The sequence below is a fragment of the Lutjanus erythropterus genome, chromosome 6, assembly GCF_056507025.1.
Source record: "Lutjanus erythropterus isolate fLutEry1 chromosome 6, fLutEry1.hap2, whole genome shotgun sequence".
NCBI lineage: Eukaryota > Metazoa > Chordata > Actinopteri > Lutjaniformes > Lutjanidae > Lutjanus > Lutjanus erythropterus.
The window spans coordinates 28,462,208-28,477,187 of record NC_139322.1 but is presented as its reverse complement, the minus strand read 5'-3'; the positions used below and the strand labels follow the sequence as shown (position 1 = coordinate 28,477,187).

Sequence of the window (14,980 nt, the reverse complement as noted above, 5' to 3'; positions counted from 1 at the left end):
CGTTTTCAGGTGAAATTTTGAGATGAAACGTGTATTCAGCAGTACTGTGTCATGTCAGTGTCAAGTCATTCCTGATTGTGACATTTCAGGGTTTAGATGGGTTTTTACTGTGGGCTGTAAAACTAAAATGTATTATGTAGTGACCTTACTACAAACATCTGCTGTTTATTTTCTGTAAACCATAATACATCACTTTTCTTCTGGTGAAAAGCAGCTGATCAATTTCCTTCAGTTTTTATGACTTACGAAAACACCCTCTATCCTGTAGCCAAACCTTCAAACTCCACCCAGATACATAACCAGGGAATAAAGCAGGACCAGCTCAGCACGGTGGTTTGTCTAAAAGTGAAATGCATTTGAGGGTCGACTAAAAGCTATGGAAAGCTCTGGATCTGAACCCCCCGGCTGTCCCCTGGGTTTTGTGGTGGGCTTTGGCAGTGAGTGTTGTGATGACCTGGTGCTCTCCAGAGCTTGAGGCCAAATCAGTCAAAATCTCTGAGGAGCAGCCTCCCATCGTTAGACTATCATAAAAAACATTATTACCACACCTCTTTTCTCCAGTTTGGTTTTCACAATATGTCATCCATAAATTTGTCTGTACATTAACTGTAAAAAGAAATTATTAAGGCAAGACACAAACAGAAAAGTTAACATTTCTTACTCTGAAAAAGTCTGATGTTAAACCTGAAGCCAAGCCATAACTTCAAACTATAATCAGCAGTCCTTCCCTCCACGTCAGTGTGTTTATATACCCAGTCTATGGTCTGTATTGTAAGTAGCTTTGGCGTACAGTGTAAAAATGTAAATTGTAGCATCCCTTTGTAGAAGCTTGTTGCTTCCTATTTAGCTTTTTGTTGTGGTAAACACAAACTTTCTGCTTTCAAATTTAAATGTACAAATACTGGCTACTGCTTCTCCCCCTGTTTCGTATCCTTTGCAGTCTCAAACTTTTCACTCATGACATTTGCATATTAATAGCGCACATATTACAATTTGCTTGCTGTTATTGTGTTGTATAACACTGTATTTTTCAAAGTTTTTGGTCCCACGGCACACCAGAGGGCAAGCTAAAATCTTAAGGCACATCAGTACTCATATCCATGAAAAATAACCTCTATAAACAACTTAAGCAACAGAGGCAACAAGTAGCCTACTAGACAATGTGAGACAGAGCTCCTGGTGTGCAGGTGGGAGAAAAAAAAATAGCCCTCAATCAATCAGGGCCTATGATAATATTTCCCAAATTGACTTTTTTTTAAGGTATAGAATTTGCCCCTATTGAATGAGTATTTACAATGCACTGATTTAGTAATTTAAAAATTCTTAACTTTTTGTATAGTTGTATATTTCAGTAATAATGGATGGTCACAAAATTCCAAAGGCACAACTGGATTTGCCTCATGGCACACCGTTTGGGAATCACTGGTTTAACAGCTGGGACACAGTTTTGAAGACATGCAATAGTATTGATGTTGGCAAATGACTATATGTAAATGTAGAGGAAGTGATGTAAGACTGTTCCCGGCAACAGATCAATATTGGCTCAGCACGCATTGAAACCAGGGCACTAAAATTTGTAAGAATTTCCCAATCATGCATTGGCCTGCCAGTTAGCCATTTTTGCTTAAACAAAACTGATTACATTCTGGGGCATACTCTTCCACACTTCCTCTTGAATACAAGCTGAGTACAAATTATCGATTAAGCTCTGACTGACAGTAACCTACAGTTACTTCTGATCTTAAAACCAAATTAAAGCTTTGACCATAATACTGAGACAAGTGAGAACTTCCCAGTTAGTTTTCCTTATCTTTCTACCCTTGGTCTCATAAACAGCCAAACACACACACACACACACACACACACACACACACACACACACACACACACACACACACACACACACACACACACTTTCTCTCCCTACATCATCACCCGAGACCCTTTTCAGCATGTCTGCTCACAGCTCTTTTTAACTGCACTGTCATGAAATGTTAGCTGCCTGCTCAGCACTCATTCTCATCATAATCAATTTAGATGTACTGCTGAGGAGTAATTGAATGTGTGTTTTCCACTCATTGAGTCAGAGGGTTTATCTGTCCACAGAGGAACATCAGCTGTGATAATCTACAGACAAATACACACAAGGAATTCATTACTAAAGTTTGGGCTTAGTTAACAAGGTTAAGAAATTTTGCATTATTTGTGGTGCTAAACTGATTAAATGGAGATTAATAAATGAGATATTATGGTATTCCAAAAATGTTTGTAAAGTTGTTAAGAAAAAAACTGAAGCTCCTCCTCCTAGAATCTTCAATATTCTTTGTAAAATCTCCATTCAAAGTTTGGCCCTCAATGACCGAGCGAGTTAGACAGACATAGTTTCATTGGCCTGTTTGTACTCAGTACTCAACTGTGATTTTAAAAGTAATTAAGGAAATTTCATAGTGTAATGCATACTAAGTCTGAGTAAAACATCAGATTTGAAAATCAGATAAATAAAGTACAAGTATCCAAAAAAAAAAAAAAACTTAATTACAGTAATTTGAGTATTTGTAATCAGTTACTTAGACCTCTGTCTTAAACCCAAGGGCATGTCATCAAATAGATTTGTTTGTTTTGTTCAACAAACAGCAAGTTCTCAGAAGTAACAGGCAGAAACTTGGAAAAGTTTGGCATTTCTAGCAATTAACTGGTTATGAAAATACTGGCTGTTTATTTTTCTATGGGCCAACTAATCAATTAATAAAGTATTTGTTGAAGCTCTAGTTGCAATTGTCCTCACAGAAATCTTGCTGTACTCGAGGCTCCTTATACAATAAATTAAGATTTTGAAATTTCAGATTTTGTCATATAAAACAAATATTCAATGATTCGTTCTGTTTTTCAGTTCAGTGTGGAATAATAAATTCCAGTTTCAGCCTCATCAGTAAGGCCTGCATCTTAATGCCTTTCTTCATCATCTGTGATTTGAAAGCCTCAGATTTTTCACACAGTCAAAGAAAGGAAAAGTGTGTTTTCTCCTTTAGTTCAGTTATAAAAGCTCCACACACTCCATGCTCCTTTATGCTGTGAATAAAGAGTTTATTTTGTCCAGACCAGAGTCAGCGATTGTTGGAACACTGAAAACAATCAAGACCACTTTAGTTAGTTTTATTTTGTATCTGCTGAATTTGAATGAAATTAACGATGATGATGTTTTGCAAAGGAAGTCTGGTGAGTTTTGTGAGATAAAACTCTCTCACTGTAGCGAACCCTTCCATAATGTTCTCAGACACAGATAATAATAATCTGGGCCCGTCAGTGAAAGCAAACAAGCAGGGATAACCTGCCTGTGCGCTCCACAGGGGGCTGCGATGAAGTGGGTGACAGCACGTAACATGTGAACTGTTTCTGTCAGCCTTCTCTGCTTCCATTACAGTTAGTTTTGTGATTTGTGGTGAATTACAGCATCTGTTTGTAAAGTTTACAGCATACCATACTGTTGCATTGTTCTGTGTACAATGATGTCGCTAAAAAACAGGAGCTTCAAAACTTTTTTTTACCAACCACTTGTTTCACCTTTTCTCATCAGTTAACCACTAGTGCATGTCACATGAATTTCTTTCTGGTAAGTGTGACAGCTGATATAAAAATATTTCTACATTTCCCCCTAAAGAATGCTCGACTGGAAGAATCCCAGTCGACTGAGGAGTCTCCGACTGATAATTAAAATCTTCGACATTCAGGGGGCAGCCCTACTGCAGTAAGAATTAGAAGATTCATTTTCATGTTTTCTAATGCTTTGAAACAGACTTTACATTAAACCTAGGGAGGATGCAATGTACCTGAAAAACTGAACAGAATTTTATATTATTATTATTATTATTATTATTATTATTATTATTATTATTATTATTATTATTATGACTGATTTTTTTTAATTTCCTCCTGATCCTGAAGTTACATTGACACTAAACACTTCAACAGAGAATAATCAGCAGTTCTCTGTCTTCAAACTGAATAGACTTTGCAGCATCCAATGCAATTATTCCCTGCAAAAAAATGTTCATTAATTAAATTAACAGACTCTTGTTTAAAAGTCTGTCACTAATAATAAAACAGTAATTAACCAGCTCAGTCACACTCACAGTTCTGCCTCACACAGGCACAGTCTGAGCTGCTATTTTAGCATTCAGTTTATGTTGTGTAGAAATAATGTAATCTGACACATAAAAACATCATATTAGATTTTCCTTGGAGGATGGTGCAGCTTTTCTCTAATATTTTGGAGTAGAAGTTAATGTTTTTGCTAGTCCCAGTCCCTGCATTGATCATTCCTCTGTAATCACACCAGCTCTTAATGGCCTCACAGCCATGAATATTAGATACACTTCCCTTCACCCCACAGGGCAAATATGATGAGCCAGCCTGACGCGGCTGTGCGGAGACAAACACAGTGCTGTATGAGTATCTGTCTGGGCTTCAGAAATAAAGAAATTATACTGTGGTTTCAATATAATGCATGAAAGAAAGCAAAGATGCCTAACACACACTACACTACAGAAAAAAACACAATCCCAGTCAAGACTGCCATAATATAAAGTGCAAAAAGTCATTGTTTCTCTCTGCTGTTGCTATTTCATGCTCTGGTTTTATGTATGAAGTATGTTTTTAAGGTATTTAATGATGCAGATTTCGTTCTGAGAGAGATTTGCCTCAACAGGAGCATAGTAATAGAGATACTGGGTTACAACCCATTATGTCTGAGAGACACAGAGAGGCAGAGAGGTGAGGGAGGGAAAGGAGGGTGTGACAGAAGCACAAGCAGAGAACAGAGAGTCATCATCTTCACACAATTTCAAATCCAGATTCTCGACTCTCATGAATTTTTCTTCACAGTGCTCCTTGTCATTGGACTGACATTACCTCTGTCTTTGAGTGTGTTGGACTCAAACCATATTTCCTGTATCCTGTATTTTCACGGCTGTATTTGAGGATGCTTTGACCGAGGCTGCATACATTTTCTTCTGAGAAATGTGTGAGCGGGTTGGAGTTTCCCTCCACACTGCTAAGACGCTGACTTATTTGTGCAGACATCTACAGGGTGATAGTTTCTAAGGGAGCAGCGTGGTGTGGGTGTCTCTGACACAGAGAAAGGAGACATGGCAGGGGACCTTGTGGTTGGGATGGTCTATAACTTACTACTACCACTGCTCCTGCTGACCGGTAAGTTTGTGCTTGCTTACTTATTTTATTCATATTCATATTTGCTGATAAAATACAAATGGCGTTTCAGCAGCAGTTTCAGATCATATGTTGAAGCTGACCTATCTTAAGGTGTCTAGTAGAGATGCTGTATATAAAAAATCCTACTAAGTCAAAAGCACTTTTTGTGTACAAAATATTCAAGTATTTTTCAAACAGCTAAAAACTGCTTAGGGCCATGAAAAAATAAACTAATAACAGAAAAAAGCACAATAGACACTGTTTTGATCAAACTGGAGCTGTGGTCTGAAGGGCGTACTGTAAACTTTTCATACATTTGACTACAGATACTTCTTCTGTTGATTAACTGGTCTTTAATTATTTTCCCACAAACTGCTTTTAGTGGTGACTTTGATATTAACATTGGATTATTATTGATATATTTGTAAGAATTGCATCTTTCCATGGTTATATTGAATGGGTGACACTAAAGACAGTGTATAAATGAGTTGGAGTTACTGTAGTAAGTCTAGTACATGTGTGCATACTGTTGCAGACAGCTGAGGAAATGCACCACACTGATTTAGTCTCAGGGATTAATAAGGCTTTCTATTATCTGTATACATATCTTATGATATACAAGTTGAGTCTAGAGTGTTGCTATCGAGCCAGGGTTTTGCAAGCAGCAGTGTGTGCAGCCAGTTCAGGGCTGAGATAGACCACGCTGACCACAGATTTACCTGAACAGTATTGTTGTATCTGCTGTGTATTTGAATAGTGAGGTGTTACTTTTACCCTTGTCTTACACACTATCTGAGGTCTTTCATTTGTGCCCATTCATGTGCTGTGTGTGTTGACGCATTCCCTCACAAATTCAATTTGCTCGCTAGGTGCACATTTAATTTAGTGGGTGATGACAGTCTCAGTATTTTTGATTATTAAATTAAATTTGCTGATGGGAAATAATATTTACAGACCATCAGACAAGTTAGAAGATGCTGATATAATGTTATAATGCACCTTACTTTCCTCGTCTTATATTTATTATCATATGAACAGTATGAGGGTTCCTGACTATTCTGCCTGTTCTGATGTTTTATCTTTAACCCGCTGACTTTCCATTGGCCAAGCATTGTTCAGTCTCACATCATTTCATGTTAGCTTCTAGTCAAGATGCTTAAGCTTTTAAAAGTTATCAAATAGAGGCTGAATTACAATAATTAATGAATACATAAGAAATCTATAATCTTCCATTTGATAGAATGGTGCTGTTCTATAAAAAATGTATAAAAACTTTAATACATTAAGCCCCAAACAAAACATATAAAGAATGTATATGTCGTAGTGTAAAAAAACATCCTTTATCTACTCAAGTAAACAAATTTTGCAGGAAAAATAGGGATGATGTGGTCAGAAAATTTTCCTTGTCACAAATGATTTTATGTCCACATGTTTAAGCTGGTGTCTTACATTAGAATACAGGACAAAGAGTCACTGCAGATGACATTCAATATCATGATGTCAACTAAAACAATCTGAAATCTCACTCTAAGCCCAAGTTTTTCTATTTAGTGTGTTTGTGTAGAAGACACAGAGCATGTTGGTTTAGATGAACTGCGGTCATTTCATTGCACAGTTGATTTGTGTTAGTTACATTCAAGGCGAGAGGCAGGCTACACCCACACAGGTCATTGTTTATTTGTCTTCTGTTTCTGTGGTTATATTAAAATTAGTTTTCTGAGAACGATTGAATTTATTGAGACAATTTTTATCAAACAAATATGATGAAATATGTGTGTTCTTTCCTTTGTACCTCAGCTTCTTCGTTCCGCTACAATGGTCTGTCAGTGGTTTATTTCCTGTTTTTGCTCACCTTGCCGCTGCTGCCGAACCCCAGCCTGGTCACCATAAAAGGTGAGAAGGAATCCAGACACAAATTATATCACATTCACGATTTTACAGGTTTTTGCTCTAAGTCACGTATGAGTTGTAGAAGTCTTGCTGCAAACATCTACACCTGCAAAGCTTGGAAGTTTCAGTCATTAGTGCTTGCAAGATGATCTAGAACTATTTTGATAATCGAGTAATCTTTTTTTTTTTTTTTAAATAAAATCAAAGTAATGTAATTGTAAGAAACTCCTGTGATATTCTGTATTTATATTCATTGTTATGTATATTCTATTGCACTGTCAGTTCTGCATCTGCACGTTTTGGTTCAATCGAACACTAATCTGAATCCATGAAAAAAAAAAACATTCCAAACTTAATATTAATTTGTTACCTTAGCTGTACTGTAAACTTGAAGGGACAACTGAGCAAAAGCAAATGAAAAATACACTGTTAGGAGTTTTAAGCGCCATGTCATTGCTTTGATCTCTACTGCCTCTAGGTTTTGCACCTGAAAGGTCAACATTAAAAGCATGCAACCTGTAGATAAACATGGCATACAGCACAAAACACCCAAAACACAAGAGATTATATTGTGTAAGACAAAAAGTGTGTGTGCTTACTGCGTGTGTGTGTGTGTTTTCTCTGTATTGATCACTGCCTTCTGGTGAATTAAAGTATCTGGACCCCTCCCTCAAAGTACTTTGTAAAGGGGATGTGGTTGGAACGGTCAAATCAATTATACATAGCCTGGTAATTACAGTGAGGAATTAAAAGATGTGGTGTCAGCATTTTGACAGCATTTTTTTTTCTTTCTTTCACTTTACAGCCCTTCGTTTAAAAACTGTTTGCCTCTCAGCCTGTCTTTGAAAGCTCCATACGTTCCACAGCTATCGTCATCTCCCTAATATGATCCCGCTCTTATGGGGCTAAGTGGTCAAGTGTGTGTACATCCTGTGTGCATTTGTTTTTCATGGGTTTTTGTTTATCTACCTATACTTGGGAGAGTGTATGTGTGTATGTGATCATGTAACTCCTTTATTGGGCAGCAGAGAGCTTTGAGTGAAACAAAGCTTTTAGTAAAAATCCTCAACATTAACAGCACATTTGCTGGCTCAGCTCATGTTGAGCCACATCAGCTATTAATGCTTCTGTATCTCCGACCTTTTGGTTACAAACTTCAAAATTTAGGCTGAGATTATGAAAATATGATTATGCATTTGTTTGAAAACAAACAAAAGCGGAAAGTGATGTCTTCAAATAACTTCTTTTGTCCTACCAACAGTCCAAAACACAAAGATTCTTCATTTACTGTCTTACCAGATATTCATAAAGCCATGAGTAAGTTTGTGTCTAAAGTCCTTCTTACATTCCTAGTAACTCTGAGTTAGTTTCACGTTTACTAAGTCAAGATTGAACCATAGAAACTTAAATAATGTAGAGTAACAGTTGTAAGGGGTCAAATGCTATTAAACATAGTTTCCATGCACCTCCTCTACAGGACCTATAATAAAGTTAAAATCCACCAAATTATCAGGAGCTGAGGACAGAAACCACCAAATGATGTCAATCACTCAATCATAAAACCGGTGCAGACATTCATGTTCCACTCCAGATGGACTGATCCAGTGATCTTTTATCTAGTAAAATCAGGTCAAAACTTCTGTTTGATTTCAGCTCAGTCCCTTCAGTCTTAGTTGTACTGTGTTTACTAAGAAATAGGGAATGTTGGCATGTTAACACACTAACCTTAGAAGTTCAACATGGTAAACTTTAAACCTGCTTACCTTCAGTATGTTAATATTATTGTTACCATGTTAGCATGCTGATGTGAGCACTGAGCTTGAAATACCACAAGCACCACTTGTGAAACATGAAGTGAACCTGCTAAAGCAAATGTTTAAATGGAACTTGTTTCCATACAATCATCAGGACACTCTAGTGGCCTCTACCAGAACTGCACTGTAACACGCTTTTGCTCTGGCTTCAACATTCAGCTAATATTCTGGGCCTGCCGTTTGTTTGAAACAAAGTTAATTTGAGCACCTGTGATGACTGACTCTTGACCTTCCACTTTGGGCTACTTTACTAAGAAACTTCAGCTTGAACACCAAACCTGCATAAATAGATAACCAAACTAACATCGCTCACTTCAGCTGTCTTATTGATCTGTAAAAGTGCTCACAAAAAGGCAGAATAAGTTCAATTTAAGATACTAGCGTGTGTCTAGGAGACAATATGCTACTGAAAAATGTCTTAAAGCAAAGTATTGAGTCCATCAATTATTCTGTGTGTGTGTGTGTGTGTGTGTCTACTATCAGATCTGAGGCAGGAAGTCCTTCTATCTTGTGGTGGTTTCCCTCTAAGCTGATGGATTCAAAATAACGTGTTTGGCTGATTACAATTTACAATCTCTGAAATTATTATTGAGCAGATGCAATAATAAATGAGTAATAACTGACTGGATGTATATTTTCTATAGATATAATGCAACTTGTGAAAACTGAAATTGTGAAGTTTTCACAGGTGTATAAAACTAGCTGATGAAACCCTAATATTTACAGCTCACGTGATGTTTCGTTGACAGAAATGGACTATATATAAATACTGTAAACCATGAACTAACTCTAGCTTAGTACATTATCTAAATGTGTCAAAGACATGAGTTTGAAATGAGTTTCACTTTCCCTTTCATTTCCTCCTGGTTTCTCTCATTCCCTGCTCGACCCAGGTAAAACAGGTCAGTTCTTGCTGCTGATCATCTATACAAGTCTGACCTTCCTGACCCTGCAGTGCTTCATGCAGATCCCCTTTGCCTACATTCCTCCACATGGTAAAAACAAACTTGTGACATTTCTCAGAATAACAAAGTGGTCTTGCAAAATAAAATGTTACCAGTCCTGTGAGTGCACTTCAAAGAAATATTGATAGAACTGACAATAAAAGAGCTAACAAAGAAATGCATACACTGTAATCTGGATCATCCCTTTTATGTAAAAATGTAAAACTTTCAGGTACTAATAAAAATAGCTTTGCTCCCAGTTTGATCACCATGTTTTTTTTTTAACAGTCAGCGGCTTTTGGGAAGATGTCCTCTACCATTTTGGCATTACAAGGTATGGGAGCACACTTGACATTCATATCCTCCAGGAACATATCAGTGGTTATAGATTTTTATATCCAACAACTCCAAATCTAAATATACTTTGCAATCCAACTAGCCATTTCAAATTGATTTCCTTCCTTTCAGACAACCTTCTAGTTCAGCTGATTTCAAAGCAGTACGAAAATCACCTTTAGAGGCTTGTCACTTCTAGAAATTCTCAGTGAATAGATTTTCACACCTTGCCAGTATAAATGGAGATCAGTGGAAATCAAACCTACGTTAATGTTTGTGTGTTTCCAGATTCAGCTCGGTTGACCCTGGGAACATTGTGCGTCTCCTGGCACCTGATGTGGGCCTCCTCTTCTCATCCCTCTTTGTATTGAGGCTGTTCAAAAAACTACTACGCCCTGTGCCCCATGTCAACCTCCATGAAAACGGCATACCACCGTCTAACCCTGAGGTAACTGTGGTCACCTAACAGCTGCTATCAGTTTACGTTAATAGTGTACAGCGATAACAATCTGATTGTTTTTCGGGTCTGGCAGGAAGTGGAAACCTCTGAAAGTGAGTCTGAGGATGGGAGTGACACTGAGGGCTCGTCCTTTGACAGCTCAGATGTGACTACAGCACCGGTTCAATCAGGTCCGCCCCAGTTTGTCCAGAAGCTGATAGTGTTTGCAGCTGGACTGAAGCTGCTGCTATCAGCGATCATGAACACAGCGGGGAAAGTTGTGGTGACATTATTGCTGGGGCTGGCAGGTACAGTACAGCTGGTGTTAGCACACAGACATGTTGTAGTTTTAAAATCTTGGTCTAGTTCACTTTTATTTCTCTTGACTTGTCATATTTTGCGTATATGTGTGTGCAGGCATCATCCTGCCCTCCCTCACCTCAGGTGTGTATTTCGGGGTGTTTCTCGGGCTGGTTTGGTGGTGGGTGTTCAGCCGCTCCATCAGCATGCTACTCTTCAGCTCCCTGTGTGTGATGATGGCCATCTTCAGTGGAGGACACCTGCTGGCTCTGTACCTCTACCAGCTGCCCATCTCCCAGCAGCTTGTGCCACCAGATGATGTCTACGCCAGGTACAGAAATTAAGTATTAAATGAAGGATTAGACTAATATCTTAGACTGATTTGAGATTCATGTACCCTTGACACAAATAAAAATTATCGACTGAAATACTGAATGGAAAGACAAAACAATTTAGTCTGAGGTGCCTAGCATTTGGCTTGCACCCAATGAAAAGCAATATGAAAAAATATGACTTTTCATTTGTTCTACATTTATCTTCAATGTCTTCAAACATCAAATGTGAAATTATTACCATTTAAATTAACTTTGCATAATTCACAATGGATTTTTTTTTACATGTTTGCGCTAAACTGACAACTGATAATTTCACATTTCTCTATTTTAAAAAGAAGTTCATATGACCGGTAGTTTTTTTGTTTTTGTTTTTTTCCACATACCCAAGGTCAGAAAGGCTAAGATGTAGTGAGTAAAGATGGCTGACTCTTCAAATGTTCATTTATTTTTTCTAGTAAATTTCATCAAAAAACGTGACAAACATACTTGGGTTTTTATAGAGCATTTTGTTCAAGAACTGACATAATCTGTCAAATCAGATATTATCAGATACAATTTCATTGTTGGAATAATAGATAATAATATAATTTTCTGATTGTTAGCCAGTAGATTATCTGCCCTGATATTTAGTGTGCACATCTAGTGTGAAATTATCCTTGACCCTCCTCCAAGTTGGTTTATCTCTTTTGCACTCTCCTTAAAATTTCACTATACACAAGTATACACACATATTTATTCCTGTTCCTCTCTGTATTTCTACTCTCTCCACCACCTCACCTTTCATTCTTCCTCTCTCATCTTCATCCTGCACTCCTCCCCCTCTACTTGTCCCAGATTGTTTGGTATGACAGGAGTGATCAGAACAAACAGTTCAGACCGGCACGCTCTTGGTCTGCACCCACATGTCAGCTGGCCCGACTTCATCAACCCTTTGGTTCTGCTGCTGCTCTACTACACACTGGTGGCTCTGCTGCACAAATGGGTCCACATAACAGTGGAGGTTTGTGTGTGTGGTCACGATATATGTTCAAAGGTGGACGTTAAATTCTGTATGTGTGTGAATGTGGTGCTTCACAGGATAATTTTATATAGTGTTATATATACATGAGCTACTTACTAGTGCTGCTACTATTAACATTACTGCTACTAGTAGCACTACTGCAGCTACAGCTCCTACTGTTACAATGCTGCTTCTTCACCACATAACTATAACCTCTGCTTCCTTCCACTGCTGGGTTGTCCTCTCGCTATGGCAGATTTGCCAAATATTTTTCGCTTTAATGAGTAGGGGGTTAAACAATAGATACAAAAACTCCAACCCCCGGCCGGTGGAACCCATATATATAAATCATAGCTGCCATGATAGGTCGATTAATCAATTAGTCGATCAAAAGAAAGTTTTTTTTTTCCCAACTTTGATAATCAATTAATTGTTTTCAGTCATTTTCAAAGCAAAAATATCATTTGCTGGTTGTAGTTTCTGAAATGTTGGTTTTCTTTGCAACTCATAATAGTAAATGAAGAGTCTTTGGGTTTTGGACTAAACGTTTCTTGGTGAAAATAATTGGCAGATTAACTGATAATGAAAATTATCATTAGTTGCAGTCCTTATTCAAATGTATAATTCTTTTAACTCTTGCAATGAACTTTTGGGGGTCAAAAATGTATTTTTCATCCAGGAAGGCTGATGCTAATTATCAGTCTCTACAAACTAATTCTGGAGAGCTGGCGATGCTTAATAATACCACTACTGCAACTGCAACTACCACTAGCATAACTGAGAAATTTTACTTGACCCACTCCTGTTGCTTCTATTGCTCCTACTTCTACCATTATCAACAAACACTAAAGATGCAGGCACATAAACTTCACACCATATATTCAGATGATATTAACTTACATGACAGGCTTTTAATAGTACTTGTTGTGTTTCTCAGGATAAAGCTGATGTTGAGGAATCTGAGAGTCCAGTAGAGAGTCCGGAGGGTCCTCCAAGTTTCTCCAGGGTCATCTACATCTCAGGAGATAAACAGGAGGTAACCTACAAACATGTATATGTAAGTCAGTTGATAGCTGGTTTGGACAACGTCTGCAAAATAAAATACAGGAATCATACAGTAGTTTGTGCATTATTTCGCTTCTGGCCTATACAAGTCAGCAATTTAAAATTGGCATTTATTTCAAAAACACAACCAATCTAAGATTATCTCGATCTTCAGCTTTTAAGCAGCACAGATGAGGAAACCTATCTACCTGATGAGGTAAGTCATTTAATTGCTGAATATTATTTTCAAGATGAATTATGTTTTTGATTGACAGGTAATAAAGAGAGACAACACTGGATAGTGGTCTAAATTTACAGTACGATGCCTCTCTCTTTCCTCAGCCAATGATTTTAATGAGCTCCTGGCAAGATGTCCATAGAAGCGATCTAGGATCTCTGTTAGGAGGGGCAGGATACACAAACTGTTACTCTCTACCACAGTATGAAGGCAAAGACTCACCGTCACATGGTAATCATTAGACTCACATCTCTAAATACATGACCTCAGCAATAATAACTTCACTGCTTTCATTCGTTTGATTTGAAGTATCAGGGCTCTGAGTCAGTTTGATTTCTTTACTAAAGTCTGTCATTTCATCCATAACTTTTTCTCTCCCTTGTGCCAGAGACAGATGGTGAGGGAGAAATGAAGGAAATAGGGGAGTCTAGAGAAGACCTGAGGACTCCAACAGAGACCACACCGCCACCCTCAGGACCAAGTGGTCTGGTCATCTTTGGACGGCTGGTGCAAAAACACAGCTATGTCAGCGCCCTTATCATCATGATGGTAAACTACACTAACATTGATTTATGAGGGCTTTTTTGTGAGTCGTTCAGCCATTATGGAGGTCAACAGGAGAGAAGAAATATCTGAAAGGGATAGTTCACCCAAAAATGAAAATTCAGTCATTATCTACTCACCCTCATGCTGAATGAAGGTAGGTTTTAGTTTTTTATTCCACAAAAAACTGCTGGAGTTCCACAGGAAAACAATGTTGCAGACTTTCCCATGACCACCACCATCTGTGAAACTACAGCAGTGTTTTGTGGATCGGCATGAGGATGAGTAGAAAATGACCAATTTTTCTTTTTTTGGTGAACTTTAAAAGGAATTATTTCTGTTGTGGGGGAAGATTTTGTTACAAATAAAGTACTGAATAAAATCTAAAATATTTTCTAAGGAAGGTTCAAATATAAGTTAGCATAACAGAAGTGCAAGGGACAGACCAAGTTGGTAAGTACAGATGAGTATAAAATATAAAAAATTCACAATTTCCCCACAGTAATGAATTGCTTGTTTTGTCTGACCAACAGTAGGCCGGTCACAATAATTTTGTTTATTGACTTATATAATATATGGACATGACTTCAATGTTTTTTGCTGACCTCCATATTACCAGCTGTGTTTACATGCATGTTTGTTGATATGAGAATGTCACCAACATATGCACCAAATATTTTATATTTGCTGTAGGGCAATTTTATGTTAAAAGATCCTATAAGTACATTTTATTTATTGTTTTGGTGGTGTTATTTTATTTTATTTATATTTTAATTATTCAGTATATTTTGATATTTTTTTCCCGTTCACATTCCAATGTCTGAATAAAATGTCTGTCATGCACCGGCAACCGGTTTTAATAACTGGCATAACATCTAGTAGGTAACTA

At 37.6% G+C, this 14,980-nt stretch overlaps 1 protein-coding gene across 1 annotated transcript; it reads left to right on the top strand.

Annotated features, from left to right (window-relative positions):
• Window positions 1–5,144: 5,144 nt before the first annotated feature.
• LOC146325485 (piezo-type mechanosensitive ion channel component 2-like) lies at window positions 5,145–14,124 on the top strand. The gene is made up of 11 exons (XM_084719871.1): window positions 5,145–5,208; window positions 7,006–7,101; window positions 9,806–9,907; window positions 10,145–10,190; window positions 10,481–10,640; window positions 10,726–10,939; window positions 11,049–11,262; window positions 12,101–12,266; window positions 13,204–13,302; window positions 13,653–13,779; window positions 13,937–14,124. The coding sequence occupies exons 1-11, from the start codon at window positions 5,145–5,147 to the stop codon at window positions 14,122–14,124; spliced, it is 1,476 nt and encodes a 491-aa protein (XP_084575997.1).
• Window positions 14,125–14,980: the final 856 nt, after the last annotated feature.

Excerpts from the sequence above, each read along its gene's own strand:
- LOC146325485 (XM_084719871.1), top strand. The coding sequence starts at position 5,145 with ATGGCAGGGGACCTTGTGGTTGGGATGGTCTATAACTTACTACTACCA. Across the intron at positions 10,191-10,480 it reads TACCATTTTGGCATTACAAG|ATTCAGCTCGGTTGACCCTG; the intron begins GTATGGGAGCAC and ends GTGTGTTTCCAG. Across the intron at positions 13,780-13,936 it reads CAAAGACTCACCGTCACATG|AGACAGATGGTGAGGGAGAA; the intron begins GTAATCATTAGA and ends CCCTTGTGCCAG.